General features: G+C 36.9%; 1 protein-coding gene across 3 annotated transcripts in view; it reads left to right on the top strand.

Annotated features, from left to right (window-relative positions):
- The window catches only part of LOC123869673, a 143700-nt gene that overhangs the window by 29879 nt on the left and 91611 nt on the right, over nt 1-22210 (top strand). For all 3 annotated transcript variants that reach the window (XM_045912661.1, XM_045912660.1, XM_045912662.1), the window contains exon 2: nt 12974-13351. In XM_045912661.1, the coding sequence (XP_045768617.1) occupies nt 12974-13351 (378 nt within the window). The remainder of the gene's footprint in view (nt 1-12973; nt 13352-22210) is intronic.

The following is a 22210-nucleotide window of genomic DNA, read 5'->3' as shown; positions in this document are numbered from 1 at the left end:
TCCATGTACTTATAGGTTTTTCCACAATATTAACTTAAAGTGGAACATACGAGTAGCTATGCAAAAAATATGCGCCTTTAGTAAACGCGTAGTACCTAAGCAAACTAACCTACCTAAAGCAAAGTTTTCACTTTATCAACTAATGCGTTACAGGTGCTAACTGCTGATATGGCAATATTGATATTTCTAACATGTTTATTCAGGTAATCATACCGATAAACTGCACTTGTGGTTGATCATAAGGCTAGGGACAAATCTAGTGGACCGAATAAGTTTGACGTGTGTATCTGTGTATCTGTCTGTGGCACCGTAGCGCCTAAACTAATGAACCGATTTTAATTTAGTTTTTTTTTGTTTGAAAGGTGGCTTGATCGAGAGTGTTCTTAGCTATAATCCAAGAAAATCGGATCAGCCGTTTGAAAGTTATCAGCTCTTTTCGAGTTACTGTAACCTTCACTTGTCGGCGGGGATGTTATAAATTTTTAATTTACACTTGTTTTATTACTACAGTCCAAGATCCCATTTTGACTCCTGCCAATGTAAGTGAAGGGATCGACGTTTTGTTACAAGTACTATCATAACTGTCGTGAACTACGAGTAGGTATGTAAGTAATGCCTTAGCTTTAACGTACGGGTCCGATTGGTTTAGAAATAAATGAGCTCTATTGATGGTAACTAAACAACAGAACACAATATAACAGCATCGGGTATAATATAGGTATATACGATGAATATATAAAAAATCGGGCAAGCGTGTACTGTTTCTTCTGCGTAGATTAAGGAGATACGCTTCACACTAATGACTGTTGATATTAACCTGACGTGTCGAAATAGTAGGCTGCCACGCTATATTATCAGATATCATATTTCGCTGGGAAATTCCAATGAATTCATTGTTAGCAATAGCAACCGCCTGCGGCTTCATTTATTCCTTGTCTATATTATAAAGGTAGCTGTGATAGCCTAGTAGTTAGAACATCCGCCTCCTAAGCGGAGTTCGGGGGTTCGATCCCGGGTACGCACCACTCACTTTTCAGTTATGTGTGTTTTAAGCAATAAAATATCACTGACTTTGACAGTGAAGTAAAACATCGTGAGGAAACCTGCATGACTGAGAGTTCTCCATGTTCTGAAAGGTGTGTGAAGTCTGACAATCCACACTGGGTCAGCGTGGCAGACTATGGCATAAACCCTTCTCACTCTGAGAGGAGACCCGTACTCAGTAATGGACTGGCAATGGGTTGATCATGATGATGATTATAAAGGGAACCTTTGTGCAAAATTTCAGAATTCTAGGTCCAAGGGCTTAGGCCACAGAATATATCATAGAGGCTGGGAATTGATGAGTCAGCCAGTGAATGAGTCATGACTTTTCTTTTTATTGTACTTGTATCAGAAGACAATAATACTAATAAAATATAATTATTCATTAAATAGGTAATAAAGGGCCTGAAAAAATAGTTAGTCTGATTTAGTCACGAAAGCAGGAAGTACTAGGTAATACTTTATAAGGGTTTGGTTAATTTGTTTGGGTCGTCTACATAATCAGCCGGAAAACATGTAGTTTAGACTCCGTGCTTTATATTCAAGCGAAAATGTGTCATTAAAAAAATGCTAATTAAACTACAGTAGGTATCGTTTGTGGAAAGCAGTATTTTTAATTGACCTAATTAAGTATGCGCATCCACAACACAAATATTTTTAAATCAAGAATTTTAATACTTAAATCGCTTTTGCATTTTCAGTGCTTTCAGCTTTAGCCGTTCGTAAAAGTATTTACTTCTGACAATAAAAGCAAAATTAACTTCAAAATTTAATTATATACGTAGATTTTCCTGGAGGTCGTCACAGTTAAATAGTGTAAAATTTTAAATACGAATATCAACAGTTAAATAAACTTTTAGGGAAGAAATTCAGTATTTTCAGTGCACTTATTATCGAAAGTGCAGTGCTTGCGCCACTTGAATGAAACAAGGGCTCTTCACTGCAGATCCGGGCACAGCTTTATATCATCTTAATGGTGGCTTTTCAACTTTTTATTGTTATTATAGCGGTCTCGGATCGGAAAAGCAATTAAGATTGAATTTCCCTATTCCTATATTTCATCAGTTATCTGCAGTTCTTGTTTTTTTATACTACCTCACCGATACCAAGGAGATTGCACAGAGCTGCAAGACTTGCACGAGGCCCAAAAAAAGGGCCATAAAAAGCCGCAAAGAGCCGCAATATAGAAAATTGGTAAAAATGCCTGTGGCGTCAGTAGTATTAAAGCGAGATACTTAAGTAACGTCACTGACATCATCAGCATTTCTTCGATGCTACTAATGGAGCTGACTCTTGCTGCCTTTTCATTATTGAAAAAAGGAGTTGCATTCGTTAATAGGGCTTGTACACTCTCTCCTAATCCCGCAATGAGATTTACTTTAAATTGAGACATTAGCAATAAGAAACAGTGTTCGAGTAATGTCTAGACTAACTGTCTTACCTTCACTCGGGTGGAATTTTCAAAACCCCTCAAAATGGGGATCTACATTACAGAGTAAACCTACATGCAAAATCTAAAGTTGTTTAGATTCAGTAGTTTCAGCTGTAGGTACACTAACAAAATATGTAAAGTAAGCAGTTTCATGATTATACTATGTATTTATAAGAAGATATTGATTAAAGAATTTAGTTGACTGTTATTGATAAGGACAGCACTATATATAAATCTAGCGGGACAAGGGCAACTCTTTACATAATACTAAGAGTAGGGTACGTTGTGGTTGCGGGGGAGTGAGTGGTACGTAGCAGTGGCGTGCATAGGGTTTAGGCCAGGGCACGGTAATGGGTAAGCTTAAGGTATGAACTTATTTTCTGGCAGGTCATAATGGAAAATAAGTGTTGATTTGTTACAACTAGGGTAGCCAGTACTTTTATACTTCTATGAGCTGTACGCCACTGGTACGTAATAGCTAGTATTCTAAATTACCGGTCGAAATGCAGTTTCCCGTTGTGAACCAAGCGTGCAACATTAATTGCACTGTCAAAAATACTGCAAAAATAGCTAAACAATTTGAGCGCATAGCGTGTACATAGTTGAAAAGAAATGGAACGCAATTGCGAGAATTGATCTCATTTTATTAAATGAAGCACCTTGTAGTCGAGTAAATCAATTAAATTACTGAGTCAATTGTGTTTGGCGCAGTTTGGACGAGAAATTATTTGATTCTCTTTTGTTTATTTAATCTGTGCCATGGGTTTGTAGCTGTTTCTGTTTTTAACCCCCGACCCAAAAAGAGGGGTGTTATAAGTTTGACGTGTGTATCTGTGTATCTGTGTGTCTGTGTATCTGTGTATCTGTGGATCTGTGTATCTGTGTATCTGTCTGTGGCATCGTAGCGCCTAAACGAATGAACCGATTTTAATTTAGTTTTTTTTGTTTGAAAGGTGGCTTGATCGAGAGTGTTCTTAGCTATAGTCTAAAAAAATTGGTTCAGCCGTTTAAGAGTTATCAGCTCTTTTCTAGTTTTCTTGTAGAAAAGAAGGTTAGATAACCGTTAGGTTTTTAATATTATGTCAATAGACAAATGTCAAGCTGTCAAGATGGACGTTGCCTAAATACATAATTATTTATTTGAAAATGATGTTTTGGAAAACTCAGATACTTTGGATCGTCGGGGGTGTTATAAATTTTTAATTTACACTTGTTATGTAACAGGGGTAAGTATGTAAGTGAAGTATGAAGTTGACATTTTAACATAGTGGCCACTACAGTCACTTTGAATATGAAAATTAATCTTGCATGGCTCAAGATTGCGCCAAAAACTATTTAATATTATTAACTATTTAAAATTTTCAAAAAATAATTAAAAACCGACTTCAATAACCAGAAACATTAAAGAGTAAAAAATAATTTTTGTTTCTACACGTGTACAATGTAGGCACGTATGCAGTCGGACGAGTACAATAAAATAAATTAGAAATTAAAGCAAGAACCTCTTTCTTTTTTGAAGTCGGTTAGAAATAAGTCAAAATTGTGGGTAATATTGTAGTCAATCTTAGCAATAACTTTGTACTGAGAACTTAAAATACGCCTACCAATACTTTACAGTAGAGCGTAGCTCCACACTGAGGCATGCCGCTAAATGGCTCCTACTCCATCGCACCGGAACGCTTAATCGCTTGGCGGCACGGCTTTGTCTGTGGCCCCTAATTACACCTATTAATTCAATTATTTTAACACTGCTGTAAAAATTGGACTTACATTGATGGCTTGAATACGTCATGTGAGGGTTGTGTGCCTGTCAAAACCTTCATTAACCCCCGACCCAAAAAGAGGGGTGTTATCAGTTTGACGTGTGTATCTGTGTGTCTGTGTATCTGTGTATCTGTCTGTGGCATCGTAGCTCCTAAACTAATGAACCGATTTTAATTTACCTTTTTTTGTTTGAAAGGTGGCTTGATCGAGAGTGTTCTTAGCTATATAATCCAAGAAAATCGGTTGAGCCGTTTGAAAGTTAACAGCTCATTTCTAGTTACTGTAACCTTCACTTGTCGGGGGTGTTATAAATTTTTAATTTACACTTGTTTTTGGTTTAGTTCTTACATCTATCGACTTACATAGAATAAATAAATGGGTTGTTGAATACAATATCATGTGACGAATTGAGAACCTCCTCCTTTTTGAAGTCGGTTAAAAATTGATGAATATGAGAAACGCGTAGATATTACCTAAAGATAAAATATATACTACTTAGAGCTATCTCAGACTTCCTTCATTTCTTGCAAAGTAGGTGAGCGATTTGAATGAAGCCTTTTGCATGGTAATCCTATAGACTCAATGAAGCTCGGCTTTGGACGTAGTTTCTCGATGTTTGTGATGAATGCATTAGCATTCGGCGTCGGTTCTCGACCAATGCAATTAAATACTCTGCAAAATAAAGGCAGTCGAAGCGACAGTTTTCTACAAAACGTCGCCAACTTCTTTCGTATCTTCTCTAAGATGTAATATTACTAGACGATGCTCGCGACTTCTTCTATGTATTTAACTAGGTTTTAAAAATCTCTGAATTCTTTCATTTTTTGGAATTTGCGAAGCATCTTATACGGGACGATTTTCATTATAATGTCACAAAAATATCGTCATATCGTAACTTCGTACTTATCAAACGCACATTTTGACACTTCGATGATCCATCGCTTCAGTAGCATCCGTAGCATCTATACTGCAGAATTTATAGCTAGCTCACCTGGGAAAAGCCACTGTTCGAATACAGTTATCATCGATCGAAAAAAACCGAAAAAATTTCACCGCCGTCAAAGTCTGCATTACTTATTCGATGTGTGCCGAAATTGTAAAGGTTGGTACTACAGACTTCAGAAGTTCAGATTAGGAACATAAATGATAAAGACGCATGAGTTTATCGCCACGCAATTGTATAGTGAAACATCAATTATTGTAAAAAACAATACCTATTTTCCTAGCATTAAAATTTTTTGTTGCTTTGAATTTTTTAACCACCGACCAAAAAAGAGGGGTGTTATAAGTTTGACGTGTGTATGTGTGTATCTGTGTATCTGTCTGTGGCATCGTAGCTCCTAAACTAATGAATCGATTTTAATTTAGTTTTTTTTTTGTTTGAAAGGTGGCTTGATCGAGAGTGTTCTTAGCTATAATCCAAGAAAATTGGTTCAGCCGTTTGAAAGTTATCAGCTCTTTTCTAGTTACTGTAACCTTCACTTGTCGGGGGTGTTATAAATTAATTTACACTTGTTAATAAGATGTGTTTCTAAAAATTGTTAGAGAGGACAATAATTAATTATTAGCATTTCTATAGCTTGATTTATAATTCTGTGGTTGTTACCTACGTATATGTTTTCTTTCAGACCAGTCTCCTAGTCTCAGAGGCCGAGTCCCTTAAGTGGTCCGAGTTCAAGTCTCACAAACTTTACTACTCCCTTGTTTTATTATTTCCATTAAAGTAAGCAGTTCCGACGGATTTCTTGCAATTTCTTGGAATGCTTTCAAGCTTCGCTGTAAACTTGCCGTCAACTTAATTGAAATTCGATTCTGAACGGAATTAGGTTCTCGGATCTAATACCGAGAGAACGTTTGCTAGGTTGTAAATAAATTAATGGAATTCTCAGGCTGCGTTTCCAGTGTGGTGGAGCGAAAGACGTAGATACGCTTTCGACCAATCAGATTGTTGAGAGCTGTTTTGAGCAAAATCGTAAAGTCATCTAACGTGAACGTGAACGTCATTGACCTATTGAACACATATCCGTTTCGCTTCAGTGGAAACGCACCTTTGGAATCCCTGTCCGCTTAAGCAAAGCGGAGTGAAGATATTGTGTTATGCATGATCTGCTTGACACATCTCCACTCCACTCCACTCCGTTTATTATTATCATCAGACATTATTATTGCTAAACTACATGATGCTCGCCACTTTGCGTTCGGTTTTCAAAAGTCCTTTGGTTGCTAACCTTCATCCGCGGGGATTAAATTTTTTGAGATAAAAAGTAGCCTATGTCATTCTCCAGGTCTTTAATTGCTCCATGCAAATATTCACGTCGATGAATTACTCTATTGTGGCATGATTGCAGAACCAAACAAACTTTCGCATTTATAATGTGTAGGTATAGTGAGGGATAGAGAGTTGCCTATCAAGTTTTCCAAGAAAGTGACTTTTGGAAAACATTGCTATAAAACATGTAATAAATATTTTAAAACCGAAGCCGAAGCGAGTAAGCTATTTAGCTTTTAGGTGGAAGTTATGAAAGCCTTGACCTTATTAAAACCGCACGAGCTGCATAAGCTACGGTAGAAGGTTAGATAAGCTATTAAGTAAGTTGATGCATCAAACTCGTTTATTTTACGATCTCAAGAAGTAGCGATGAATTTCTTGGAACCGTTTCAATTTTTGCTATACATGCAGTGGCTTTTCAAAATACATTACAAAGGTTTTATAAAATATTTAAATGGCTCTATGTCATAGTGGTAATTTATTCAGTTACGGATAACTATGCGGCGGTACAGGGTTCGAGTCCCGGGTTGGGTAAAAAATATTATTGGTTCCTTCTGTCAAAATGTTTTCAGCAGCAAACCTGAAATTGGCAGCTTTGCCGAAAGTAGGTCATTCACTAATAAAGTTATTACCGAGATAGTAATTGTTCTTTATTAATTTAATATTAATTAATTTATTTTTTAAAAGACTTCAATGCACATGGTACTTGATGATGATCGCTTCATCCACGTGGATTTATGCTTTAAAAATTCCGTGGAGCTTTTTGATATCCCGGGATAAAATGTAGCTTATGTCACTTTCGAGGTCTTTACCAAGATATATCCATGCAAAAAACCGTTGATCTGTTGCTCTTTTGCGGCGCGAACGTGATTGAAGTATAAGCAAACAAACACACTTTCGAATTTGTAATATTAGGTAGTATAAGCAAAAGGTGACCTTATCACTCACTAAAGTGACTACCAGGCAATCTATATCAAAGGACTTTATTATTGCTTCTTATTCTACGAAAATATAATGTACAAGGAGACGTATCAAGGCAATGTTTTGTAGAAAAAAATATCTTCATTATACGCTAACGTTGCGAACAAAGCTATTTTCTTAGCCTAGTGTATAAGAATACGTTGAGGGACAAAGAGTCCCTCTTTGCGCGACTCCGCATTATGTTGAGTCAATAAGAGGCAATCTAGGAGTCTTTGTAAATTCTAACAAAAGCTTTAATTTTGCTTTCGCATGTCAAGCTTTTTTAATGGTGTTCACGGGTTGGATCAGGGCCAACCGCATGAATCGATGTGGTCTAAACCCCTATTCATTCAGCTTGAAATACACACAACGTAACGTCAACGTGTCCAACACGGCCCCTAGAAGATGTAATACAAGAAACTAGAGATGGACCATTTCACAGGTAGCACATGAAAAATCGCGTGAAAAGCCTTATCATATTATGTAACACTTGCTAAGTAGCCTGTGAAAAATCACGAAGTTCAACGTTTATCTAGTTTCAAGTCACCAATAGGATACAGTAAAGTCAATGGTCCAAAATCCCAGGACCGCCAGACGTCACTTATTCTGTGACAAACAAAATGGAACAGTGTAATGTTAGTGTGTACTTTTATTTGCTAGCTCGTGCCAACAGCCAATTTAAAGATATCCACTGCTAAAGAAAGGTACGTAAAATATTAATGTATTTAAAACCGACCATCGGCACAGAGTAGCACATAATACGACTAACACTTTTCTACTCCACATATTTTGTTCCTTAGAAAATACTTTTAAATAAGATCTGGCGGTCCTGCGATCTTGCACTACAATGAAGACGCTCCAATTCATTTGTGTGATATCTTAATTGTATTTGCTAAATTTTATCGCGACCTAAATCGAGACTTCGCATTCTCTAGCCACTACAAATAGATTCTTAATTAAATGTTCCATTCATGTATGTTTTCTTTTATTGCGAATTTTCGGCATTATGTTAGTGGATTCTTTTAACAAAATACCTATGGTTATGTGTTTGTATTACCTGCTCTTGGTAAAATTATAATTATTATGAACTCATAATGACTATGGCATACTGAAATAGAAGTAGTTAGGTATACTTACCGGACAAACGATTTGATTTTTGATCAAGGAAACAAAAAAAACTTGCATTTCTTATTTAGTAAAACTTGTGCTTAAAAAGAATCATCATAAATATACAGAGAATTTCTTTTGTTTAAAATAAATTGACGTTAAGAAAATAGCCCAATCTTCCAAAATATCGAAACATTTTTGATAGAACAAAAGACACGAATAAGAATTGTCCTAATATCCTTCCTTTAGAACCCCTCCGACGAAAAGCGAGGAAAATGACGTAATAAAGTAATAAGAGACGCTCCGATTCGTTTGTCTGAGCTTGTAATTGTCTTTGCGTGATTTCGCAGCGACCCAAATCGGAAGGTCGCATTCCATAGTTCGCGTTGCCTTCAAACCATTAAATAAATGGTTTCCTGCCTTAACTAGTATTTGTCTCCAACTTTATCTATTTGAAACAGACTAGCTACTGGTATTTTTAATTTACTTAAACCATATAACTACCTAGCTCCCTTATAATATTAATTAAAGATCCGTTTATTATTGCATTATTACAGTATGCATTATTACTCTCCTTTATTTTAATTGCCCGCGACTCTGGCCGTGTAGATTTAGGTTTTTAAAAATCCCATGGAAACTTTTTGATTCTCCGGTATAAAAAGTAGTCTATATCGATCCACGGGATGCAAGCTCTGTACCAAATTTCGTCAAAATCGATTAAAAAGATGATACATGAAAAGCTAACAGACAGACAGACACACTTTCGCATTTATAGTATTAGTACCTATGAATATCGATTTTAAGTAGATACAAAGTAGGTAATATAACTAAATTAAATTAAACATAAACATACTCTCACATGCATAAAAAAGATACACCGCAGTATTTTCCAACTCTTTTGCTCTGCTTATTTTTCTTAGCCCTGCTTCTCATTTCCGTTGAACACTACATCCTGTTGCACACCTAAATTGAAACAGACTGTTTAGTCAGCCCTTTGAACAATAGCAAGGACGTATCTGTTGCATGACACAGAAAGGACTTTACGCTTCATTACTTACTAAAAACAGGGCCTCTAGATTTTATTAGGTCGTTTTTAACGTCAACTTTTAAATACTCGCTGTCCGGCGTCCGTATTTCCTGACGCGTATAACATACCTTCAAGGTAAGACTGAATAGGCATCTTCTAGGCAAGCACGCTCCAACCTTAGACCTCATCGAATTGCACATGATTGTCAAGCGCAAGCCTATCTCGCAATAAAAAAACACTACAGAATTTGAAAAAAGTTATTTTAGATTCGTGTTACTTTCCCAAAAAAATATCTTGATAATGAGAATTCGGTTGCGATCAATGTTTAAACTAAATTAAAGGCCAGTTTAAAGTAATGCTGTCCTGTTTCATACAACGATTGTGAAAGGGAGAGCACTGTTTCTAGACCTACCTATTAATTTGGGTTATTTTTTTCATTTTTTAATAATTGATTTAGTACCTACTAAATAATATGGAAATTTACAAAGTCTTATTTTTATTTACCACTAATTGCCACTAACTCTAAATACGCTTCTGCTTGTATCCAATTTCAAGGTATAATAAGTGAGCAAACTTACTTGTAAAAGCTGGTAGGTATACCACTAACGATCTAAGTTAAATCTTCCCCGTCTTGGTTTAACCTGTTTAATTTATGGCAGTACACGGATATTACAATTAAAGAGCTGTTTAAAGCAAATACTTCCTACAAAGTTACAATGGCCTTAGAGATAAAAGTTCGCGAAACTTGGCTTACAGTTTAAAGTTCAAGAGTTATGTGTTATCTTTCTTTTCTCTTAGTTGAAGACAAAAACACTAGTACAAGCGCCTGAAGCATTTTAAAGCCATTAAAGAACTTCTATCCAAGGCTTGAGCGAAGATGAGATAAAACATTAAATTTTGTTTTAACGATAATGCATTTGTGGACATCAAATGGGACAGGTTTTACATAAAACACATTATAATAATTGTAGTACATAGTAAATAATAATAATTGATACTTAGTAAAAAAATGTAAATGACAAATATTTATACACCAAGATCCCAGGACTGCCAGACGTTACCTACTTATTTCCTGAGAAGTAAAATTTGTGGACTTTTTATTATCTGCTAGCTTGTGTGCCAACCGCCAATTTATAGCCAGGTATCAATCTATGGTTTTATAATATTCTGGCATTATATTGTAGATAAACTGTCTCATAAATTGCAACTCGCATTGTATCTGCCCCATAGATTAACTAACTCTTAGGTTTTTTAACTGGACATTGATTTCCTATCTTACGATATTTTTTTTGCATAATTTTGGTGATATGAAAACCTAAAAGTAAAGCTTCTTAAATAAATAAGCTCCTTAAATGATATTTTCGAAATCGCGCTGATGCAGTTACAATGTTTTGTTTGCAACAGCGCTTACAATCAGTTATGACCATTCAAATTGCAACGTGATTTGTGAACACGGTCGTTCCACTACTGTGCAGGTACTTTGCATTTTGCAGTGCTCATCAAAACGTTGTGCGGCCATGTCTGAATTAGCAGCTACTGGCTAGTGGCGGTCTATATTCATTATTCGATTGAAGATAGCATATTAAAGCCTTGTTCATAACTAAGCTGTAGTAGCAAGATTAACCAGAGGAATTAATTTGAGGTTTTGACAGTTTTTGTACAGGAAATCTGTCAAAACGTTCAGATAAAAGTTTTTCAACAAATAAAGTAGCCATCTTCTGAAAAGACCTATAAATCTGACAGCAAAAATGTGTTTATTTTGTTTATCTTTTGTTAATCTTTTGGACATCCGTAAGCTCATCTTGTAATTTTTTCTAGAAAATTGTGCCTATCCAATGTGTATGTTTTTTCTAGGTTTATGTAGTGATTTTCAAAGATAAGTGAATAAAAAAATGTGCAATCCAAATGCATCTGATTAGATGGGCATCATCACATTAGTGATTTATCTTGGTAATTTTGATAGGATTGTACTTAAACCTTGAATGTTTTAAAAGGATTCGTGACCATGACCTCATAGTTGGAAGTGGATGTCTTTTAAGCAACGTACAAAAAATATATTGTAAAGGATGTATTATATTACATCCTACTGTGAAGATTGATATTAGAATGGATATATTTACATTCAACACGGCACCGAAATAAAAACACGCATAAAAAAACCTTTCCCATCAGTCTAAATAAGTCAGTTTGTTTGGTTTGTTTTATTGGAAGACATTCGTGGCAGACGTTGAATTTTAAGGTAAAAGATCTCTGACAAACGTAGTAGAGAGAGAGCCAGCGAGGGCCAGACCTTCGTTACTTTATAAAAGTTGAAAGTTTCCCTGGTTTTCGCCCCAAGACAGGATATAATGATCAGTGACTATGAAGTTTGGATCATGGTGGTAGGTTTTTTTTAGGAGATAACAGGTTAAATTTGACACTTTGAAGGTGTCTGGCAATGCATGACATGATTTCTTATGCTATTCCGAAAATTACACTTTATACTTACTTTGACGTGGGATTATTTGCACCTTTTTTACCTGTTATCTCCCAAAGCCACCATGATCCAAACTTCACAGTCGCGGATCGTTCTTCCCTGTGTTGGGGACAATACGCAGATAAACTTTCAGCTTTTATAAAATAACGAAGGTCTGGCATGCGCTGGCTCTTAGTCCATAGGTAACTTCTCGCAGTTCGCAATCTGAATACCGAAGCTTCATTGTTTACTAAATCGAAATTCGCAAGAGCAATCACGAATGCGGCATAAGCAACTTTGGAAACGATTCGCGTTTTATTCAAAAACTTCATCTTGGTGCATATTACTGAAGATCTTTTGTTCTTTTATGATGAATTAAACGGAAACTACTTTTAATGTTGAAAAATGGTATTGCATCCAACCATCAAGAATGCACCTAGTTGGTACTACCTACTGTACTATAAGCATTAATAGCTGATGCCCACGGCTTCGTCTACGTGGATGTAGGATTTTAAAAATCCCGTGGAAACTCTTTGATTTTTCAAGATAAAAAACCACGCAAAAAAATCAGGTCAATCCGTTGCACCGTTCCGGCGTGATTGAAGGTATTCTAGATATTTTGTGATGTAATCTAGGAAAATCGCTTTAGTGTACGTTTTAAGCTATTCAATATCACTTGCTTTAACGGTGAAGTATTTAAAACATCACGAGGAAACCTGCATGCCTGAGAGTTCTCCATAATCTTCTCAAAGTTGTGTGAAGTCAGCCTGTCCGCTCTTGGTCAGCATGGTGGATTATGGCTGAGCCCTTCTCATTCTGAGAGGATACCGTACTCAGAAGTGAGCTGGCGATGGGTCGATGATGATAATAGCCAATCCGTGGATCATTAATTAATTGGATTTTCATTTGTTCCAGATCAGAACGCCTCCAAGACAAGCGATAGTGATACCCAAGAAGATTGGCGCGATGCGGGCGGCGGGGCCCTCTTGAGGTCCCGCCTCGCTATGGGCTCAAATATCAGCCAACATTCCGCAAAGGGCCTCAAGGGCCGGCGAGCGCGCTCCAGCGGGGACCTCTGCAATGGCGAGGCGAAGAGCCAGACCGAGTCGTCGGTCTGCGGCTCCGTTGTCGGGGACTCTATGGGCTGGAATCGGTCTTTACCCAACCATTTGGATGGAAACCGACATTTAGCGGACTACAGCCGTGTCAACAATAACTATGGGGAATTCGGAACGTATAATCGGTGCCATACGAAGAGCGGACGCGGTTTGCGGTATCGGGTGACTAAATCTGGTAAGTTTGATGAATAACTTTGTTAGTATCAAAGTATTGCATAGCCTACAAAGTTACTGCGCTTATTTGAAACTAACAACCGCCTGCGGTTCAAAACATTCTCTTTATTCCCTATCTTGTGAAAACATAAAAAATCCAGCCTTATCCCTAGTCTAGGTACGTTATAAAGGAAACCTCTGTAGAAAATTTCGGCTGTCAGGTCAGCGAGTCAAAACTTTTTTTAGAGATCCTGTTTTTAATACATATCTTTCTTTTGTATTTGTGGGACTTTCTTTGATGTACTAATAATTATAGACAACAGTAAAAACAATTTAGTCATGGTTTACGGGATTAAATAAAATTTCAAAGCAGGTGTAATGTAAACTCTCACCTTCACTTCAGCAAACTTAAGCTAATTCTATGAAAGTCTGGTGATCCGAGTAGAGTTTTCCAAGGTATGAAAAGTTGATGTAAACTAAAGTAGATGGAATTGGAACTTAGCGCTCTTTCAAAGCGGGATTATGGGGCTTTCATAAAAGCTCGTATCATATCATACGTTTTGATATCATTTCATATCATACGAGTAAACATTACTACTTTCTACACATTGATGTTTGAAATACTTTAAATCGTATTCAAGTAATTAATCACACTTCAAACTAATATTATAAAGGCGAAAGTTTGTATGTGTGTGTGTGTGTGTATGTTTGTTACTCCTTCACGCAAAAACCACTGGACGGATTTGGCTGAAATTCGGAATGGAGATAGATAATATCCTGGATTAGCACATAGGCTACTTTTTATCCCGGAAAACCAAAGAGTTCCCACGGGATTTCGAAAAACCTAAATCCACGCGGACGAAGTCGCGGGCGTCAGCTAGTTCGAAATAATTTCTAAAGTACATGTTTATTAAATTGGATAAAATGCCTGGTGTATAAACCGTATTATTACGAGTATATCTAGTCCTGGAAAACTCCTGTTCCACGAAATACAAACATGCAATTCTAATTTTGCAACTTTCTATAATTTTTTTTTGCAATACAAATACCTACTCCCCTTTCCCGTGGTACACACAAAGGGACAGGCGAGTTAGCGGATGTTCGGTCATACTCGTAACACTCTTGGAAAAAAAAAATTGAGATTACAAGGTACTGAATAATGCTCGCGACTTCATCCCATGGATTTACGGTCAACTGATATTATTTAAACTGTTGTTGAACTAGTGAGACTTTTTTTAATAACGATTACATATACCTTGCCTCGGTAAAGTTATTTAGGTGTCGATAATAATAATTCCACTTACATATAATATCGCTTATAAACGTGGTCACTACCGGACTAGGTATATACGATCCTGCGATAGCTGAGAAATAAAGTTGGAGCTGTCACTGGCAGAATCTATGTACCCGCCTTCTCGTTCTTTCCAAACTTAGGATATTTATCGTTGTCCCTACAAAAATCCATAAGTTAATGTTATGTTTGGATTTTGAAAAAAAAACCCAAATCTACGTTACGTGGATGAAGTCATAGGCATCATCTAGTCAATAAGCCTAAAATTGATCGACAGAAAAAAATTCCGTGGTGGAAGTAACGGAAAAGACCTCAACCAAACGGAATGATTGATAAGATCCTGAAAGGTTCAAAGTAATCCCGAGGAGGCACGATAGCTATATCTCTTTCCTGGAAGCACATTTAATTTTTCAACCATGTCCAAAGTAAAAGATCGCTGCCTTATCCCCCAGCCATTAGCAGTTTTATCTCGTAATCCGATAAGGTGCCGCCCCAGATTGTAGGGGAGAGCTGAAACGGTAGCTAAACAGATTTTCATTTACGAGTTAGAACATTTTTTATTCGTGCCCGTAATTTTTTTATTTATATAAGAGTAAAATCTTGCCATATCCCTATGTAGAAACACTAGAGGATGCCCGCGACTTCGTCCGCGTGGATTTAGGTTTTAAAGATCCCGTGGGAACTGTTTGATTTTCCGGGATAAAATGCCTATGTCAATTACAGGGACGCAAGCTACCTCGGTACCAAATTTCATACAAATCGGTTAAGCGGATGGGTTTTTAGGAATCCCGTGGGAACTTTTTGATTTTCCGGGATAAAAAGTAGCCTATGTCCGACTGTCCGCCCCCGACAGTCAAGCTAGTTTGGTAAAGCTAACCCAGTACCAAATTTCGTCAGAATCGGTTAAACTGTTGGGCCGTGAAAAAGTAGCAGACAGACAGACAGACACACTTTCGCATTTATAATATTAGTATAGCTTATGCCCGCGACTTCGTCCGCGTGGACGCCCCCATTTCATTTTCATTGAAGTGGGTCATTTTACCCCTTTAATGGTTGATTTTCAAAAATCCGCCTACATCATAATTGTTATTTGCTTGCCAAACAGCCCGATCCCTCCTGCAGCGGTTTGAGCTGGGTTGATCTATCAACGCACAGCTCAAACTACTGTACGGATTAGTTCATTTCGCATGCAGATAGCTATTACGACGCAGACATCCACTGAGAAAGAATTTTTGAAAATTTAACCCATAAGGCGGTAAAAAAGTGATTTGAAATTTGTGTAGTCCATGCGGACGGAGTCGCAGGCATACGCTAGTTATTAGGTACATAATATTTTATTTTGTATATTATTGACTTGTATTGTAGCTACCACATACTATATTATAAAGCTCTATAGGTTAATATTAACGCTTATTATCATTACCTACTTAGCAATCGGCATTGTTAATAACCAGGCCAAGTTGTAACTACGTGCATTGTCATAATCATAACCCACAAATCTCGTTTTAATAGAGCAAGTAATAGAACGGGCTTAAATTCCGAGGCGAGCACTTGCACTGTATAATAATCACATAATTCAGAGCATCCGGGAAGACGGGCGTGGTGTACTGGCGGCCACTGGTTTTGCATACAACTTTATAACATGGTATACAACCCGTGTACATCGAACGAGTAATCTAAAATCTAAATAACATAAAAAGAAGTCCTGACTCTGACTGACTCATCAACGCCAAGATCAAACCCTTGGACTTGCGTTTGTGCACTCATTCGTACTCGATTCTTATCCGTTTTCGTAAAAATACGATTCGAAGTGGATGTCATACAAAATGTACGTACTCTTGTGCAATCACTTGATTCGTATTCATACGGATCAGCCAATATACGAATCAAATGAGAATTAGAAAGCTGAGAAATTTTGCATAAGTTTCCCTCTATAATGTTGACAAGGGAAAAGACCGGATTTTTTAAAATTCTCCGGAATAGGTATAGTACAGTCATGTGGTGCTCAAAAAGGGGGTTACCTTTCAAAACTCCCGGAAAACTTTCCAAGTAAAACTACCAAATGTCTGGACTAGTAATATGTCAAGCCTATAACGTAAATAAAAATTAAATTAAAAATTTAAAAAACCCCCGACACAAAAACCTCTATAAGAAAACTAGAAAAGAGCTGATAACTTTCAAACGGCTGAACCGATTTTCTTCGATTATAGCTAAGAACACTCTCGATCAAGCCACCTTTCAAACAAAAAAAAAACAACAAAATTAAAATCGGTTCATTAGTTTAGGAGCTACAATGCCACAGACAGATACACAGATACACACGTCAAACTTATAACAAACTTTTTGGGTTGGGGGTTAAAAAAAGAAAACTGAGCTGATCTTTTGCTCAAAAAAGGCAAGACAGCTCTTATGCGAAAGCCCACGGGCAACCTGGAGAGTCAATTACGCGAAGCGTTATTTCACCAAGATTTTAACACAAAGGCTACAGGGACTGCGAATTGTACAAAGGTGCAAATTACAATCACTTATGTTGTCTTCGTTAATATTATAATAATTCGCAGCACATTAATAATAATTATTTAGCGAATGACAAATTAATATTTTCCATTAAAAACAAAATAGAATATTAAATTACACATTACATTTTGAGTGTATTGGTACCTTATTGATTGTTTTTGTCTATGTATACCTACATAATATAGATTATAGACCAAAAAAACATGTGGGTGATGTTGCTTTTTCTCATTTTGTTAGTAACTGGAAATATGTAAATTTTCTGATCGTTAAGAAATTATTAAGTATGAATTGATGTGTAGCAATATTATATGTTTTTAACAATATGCCTATTATAATATATCGAGAGCGATTGGATTTTTGTTTTTATCTTGTTAATATCATCATCATGTTAATAATATAATATTTTGTCCCTTGTGGTATAAAACGTGTGCATTTTACGTATTTTTCATACCTTATCTTACATTCAGTTGACTGCCAGAAAAACCAACACCGCTGTAATTTTATGGAAATGAGATTCACTTTAATCATTTTCCCGTAGTTTATGAAGTCGCGTTTTAAAGCGCAGTTCGGTTTAATCCCTCGTTTTTCTTTGCTGAGAATTTAAATTTTTTTAACTGAGATTGAATTTTTACAGCTGAGGTATTAACATCAAAAGGCGGGAAAGGCTTTCGTAAGTTGCCCTTTTGCTATTTGTAATGAAAATAAAAAAAGAATTTTGGGTCGTAGCTATGTAAATTGAATTCACCTTTTTTTCAATCAAAAAGCTATAAAGTAGGAAAGTTAACGTATGCCTACATCGTAAACAACAAAAAATACAATTTTTTGTTAGCTTTATATCTATCCTTGTCCAGGCTTCACAGAACTACTAAAACCATTGTATTGTGCTTTTGAAAGCTACTGTACTACCTTACATATAAAATGAATAAATGCACAACATGTTATAGTTTTTGTTTGGACACAAAACAGGAACAAAACGCAGTTAGCTCGTTAAAAGTAACCACAGTTTTACCACTAGTTAAAAAGTATTCGGATTTTTCATATGCAGTATGCGATGCAATCAAAAAAAGGTTTCATTAAACGGTGGCACGGTTCTAGTTGGTATTCTGCTGTTATATTTTGTCTCTGTACAAACATTTTTGTTAGCTCTGCTTTTTCAAGTGCGCAAATTGTAAGCGGAAGTACGTTATTCAAACTTTGAAATGTGATATCTGAGCGAACTTTGAATTGCGATACTTAAGCCTTGAATATATCTCTTTGCGTGAAATGAGAGAAACTTCATCATGATAGAGCGAACTACAAACGAATGCTCTTATCTACCGTTGTCTAGAGGAAGGTTGCATTTTTTCAATGACCCCTATACGAGTTTTCATGGTTGATCCTCGTCGGCAAGATAGCCAGAAAAAGGGCGCCTGACCGTCAAAGAAGAAAATAATTTGATAATAATATAAGGGAGTGCAGTGTAAGCCCGACATAAGCACTCAGAAATGAAGAAAATTGCGCAAGACCTGAAAATTTTTCTCCGGCTGTCCGCCGAGTTTCAGCTAGAAGATTTCACCTCATGAAAATGCGTGCTAACTTATAAAAATCAATCCTTATCTATATACCAATATATAAAACGAAAGAACTTTCTTACTGAAACATTTCGAACCATCCTTTTTGTGAATATTTCAAAAATCGTTAGCAATAATAGTGGAATTAAGGCCAACTATGGTGGAAACTACCAGCTATCACGCAACACGTTAAACTCTTGGCTCTGAAAACACGAAATCTAGTACTTACTATCATAATTGTCAGGCACAAATTGTTAAACTACTCAAATTAATAAAGTTAGAAAGCGGTTTACCCAAACGGATAATACTTATTCCAGACCGAGATCATGCTTGGCCGTTCGTTCAGCCGCATTCCGGTTTGGATATCGGCAACGTAGCGATGACGTCACTCCTGTTCCAAATAACTTTGGGTCAAGGACAACAGCTTATCTCCCAGTTTCCACTCCTATTGAAAATAGATTTAGAACACCTTAAAGTAATCCTCGTGAAGCTAAATTTAACTCTTGGTCGCCACTCGCCAGTCTATGACATAAATTTTGCTGTCCAAACGACCACAAAAGTCACTAAACTTTACCGTCGATTTCATGTCTTCATTTCTTAGCAGGAGCGGACTTAGTTATTGCAAGGCTCTACGCGGTTAGATTTTAGAGGCCTCCTTTGTGGAGTTTATGTGAATTGAAAGTACTTTTATCTATGATGCTTGATAAGAACTGAAAAAGTTATAAACAAATAAGGGTAGAGTTTACAAATCTAAAAATATACTTAAATGAATAAGGTGTGACTGACTGACTGGTCGACTGCTCTATCAACGCAAGGCTCAAACAACTGGATGTATTGCGCTGAAATTTGGCATGCAGATAGCTAATTATTGTACAGGTGTTTTACGTACAGATATTTGATGTATATATATCTGATGTTGCTGGATATATAGTAGCGCCGTGTTCTCTACCAGGGTAGTAATAAAAACAAAAGAAATGAACACTAAAAAAATATATATTATAATTCACTATTTAAAGTTACAATTTCTTTGGAAACAACAACACGCTACAAGAGGCTAGGGGCAACTAACGAATTACGCTACGTCGTCGCACGCGTAGCCTCTAAAATGATTACTCGCTAGTGCCTCTACATCACACCACCCCAAATTTTTATCTTAATAAAAATTAACTAAATACAAATTTCCGCAACCTTAATTTTATTTCACAATATTCGTTCTTTATTTTTCGACAACCCTAGCAATGTTTCCGATCCGCTTACCCAACAAATCATAATTTAAACACGTCACCCAGTTAAAGTGTTCCTTTGATTCGATACATGGTACATCTCTTAACACATCATACTTGAGATGAGGTCACTACAACTTGAGCGGGTGGCGACGGGGTCGCTGTGGCAAGTCCACTTACAATTGTTGCTATGCCCACGCCATCCAGCCTACGTTGCACTCAACGCTTCGAATGTTGGTTACATTACATTTTACATTTACACACTATCCAATAAACTATAACAATCGTCAACCACTCTAACACTCCCAATAATAAGGTTTAGTTATGTTTTCTAATAAAACATAATATATGCGGATCGGGGCCATTTTACAATACTTATTTCGTAATACTTATTGCTTAATTGCTAGTTGATACTCAAATTATTCTACTGATACCTAACGGGCGTTTTGCTGACTCTCCCACTCCGAGTAGTACGGATTGTATGAGTCGGCAAAACGTCATCGTCGCTAAATCTACATTTTTTCTTACATGTCGTTTCAGCCGGTGTTTGTCGTGGATTTTTGATATCCAAGACAAAGGCCGGTTTCAACCTGTCAATTGAAATAAGTGCTTGTCTATTGGGTAACTGTACTAAGTATGCTTTTTCCAACCGCTTTATGACGTCATAGGGACCGTCATACGGTGGATGCAAACACTTACGCATTACATCGTTTCTAACAAAAACTTTTTTACAGTCTTTTAAGGCAGGGTGCACAAAAATAGTCCGAGAGTCTCTCTGTGTCTCGGGTTTTGGTCTTAAATTACTAATTACCTGTTTCAACTGCTTTAGGTACTCCTCACCGTCTGTTATCTTACTATCCGATGGTTCGAAAAATTCTCCAGGGAGCCTCAGAGTTCGCCCGAAGGTTAATTCCGCGGCACTTACCCCTGTGTCACTGCGTGGTGCTGCACGTAGTCCCATCATAATGGTGTGCATTTCTTCAACCCACGACCTATTGTCCTTTAATCTCGCCATTAAGGCGGCCTTAAAACTACGATGCCATCGTTCGATCATGCCATTACTTTGTGGATGGTACGGTGTCGTCCTAAACTTATGAACCCCTAAATATTTCATTAACTGTCTAAAGAGACTGCTTTCAAATTGCTTTCCTTGATCTGAGCTCAAATTAATAAAACACCCATGTCTAGTAATCCATCCTTCATACACGAGTTTGGCTACTGTCTTCGCACAAATATCTTTAATTGGAAATGCTTCCGGCCAACCTGTTTCTCTATCGATCATTGTAAGACAATACCTGTAGCCTTCTTCTGAAATAGTGAATGGACCTGTAATGTCAATGTGTAAATGACACATTCTATCTACTTTTGCAAATTGCCCTAAAGGTGACATTGTGTGTCTGTGAACCTTTGCTTTTTGACACTCTATGCACGACCTAGCCCAGATACCTATATCTTTATTCATCCCAGGCCAAAAATAATTATTAGTTACCATTTTCCTTGTTGTTCTAATGCCAGGATGGCTGATGTTATGTATTGCTTCGTATGCGATACGCCTAAACTGTTTTGGTAAGTAAGGTCTAGCCTTATCGCCTCGCAAGTTACAAACAATCGGCTTATTTACACTCGGCAAGTCAATTTTTATTAGTCTCGTATTACCGTTTTTTGTTCCTAACAATTCTGTGAGCTCTTTGTCGTTGGCTTGCGCAATAGCCACTTCTGTGAAGTCAAGTACTGACGGGCACGAAATTGTTTCAACGCGCGATAACGCGTCCGCGGGCGCATTCTCTTCGCCTTTTGTATAGCGTATATCCGTCGTGAACTCACTAATAAATAATAACTGACGGGTCCTTCGCGGCGTTTCTTTACTACTACTTAGCTTTTTAAACGCAAACGTTAACGGCTTATGATCTGTATACAAAACGAGATCTCTACCTTCGAACATGTTCCTAAAATATTGCACTGACAAATAAAGCGAAAGTAACTCCCTGTCGTAGGTACTGTACTTTTGTTGCGTGTCAGTCAATTTTTTCGAAAAATAACCTAACGGAACCCATTCGTTATTTACTCTTTGTTGCAATGTGCCTCCAACGCAAGTATTTGACGCGTCTGCCATTATAGCAAGCACTTGACCTGTTATCGGATACGCTAACAAAGCAGCGTTCTGTAAATTCAACTTGCATTGTTCGAAAGCTTGAACAGCACTTTCTGTCCACACTATACTACTTTTGTCACGTTTCTTTGCTCCGTGAAGATACTTATTTAATTCAGCTTGATATTCGGCTGCCTGACGCAAATGACTT

This window comes from Maniola jurtina, chromosome 11 (genome assembly GCF_905333055.1).
Source record: "Maniola jurtina chromosome 11, ilManJurt1.1, whole genome shotgun sequence".
Classification (NCBI taxonomy): domain Eukaryota; kingdom Metazoa; phylum Arthropoda; class Insecta; order Lepidoptera; family Nymphalidae; genus Maniola; species Maniola jurtina.
The sequence above is the reverse complement of the archived record's forward strand: the minus strand, read 5'-3'. Positions and strand labels throughout refer to the sequence as shown.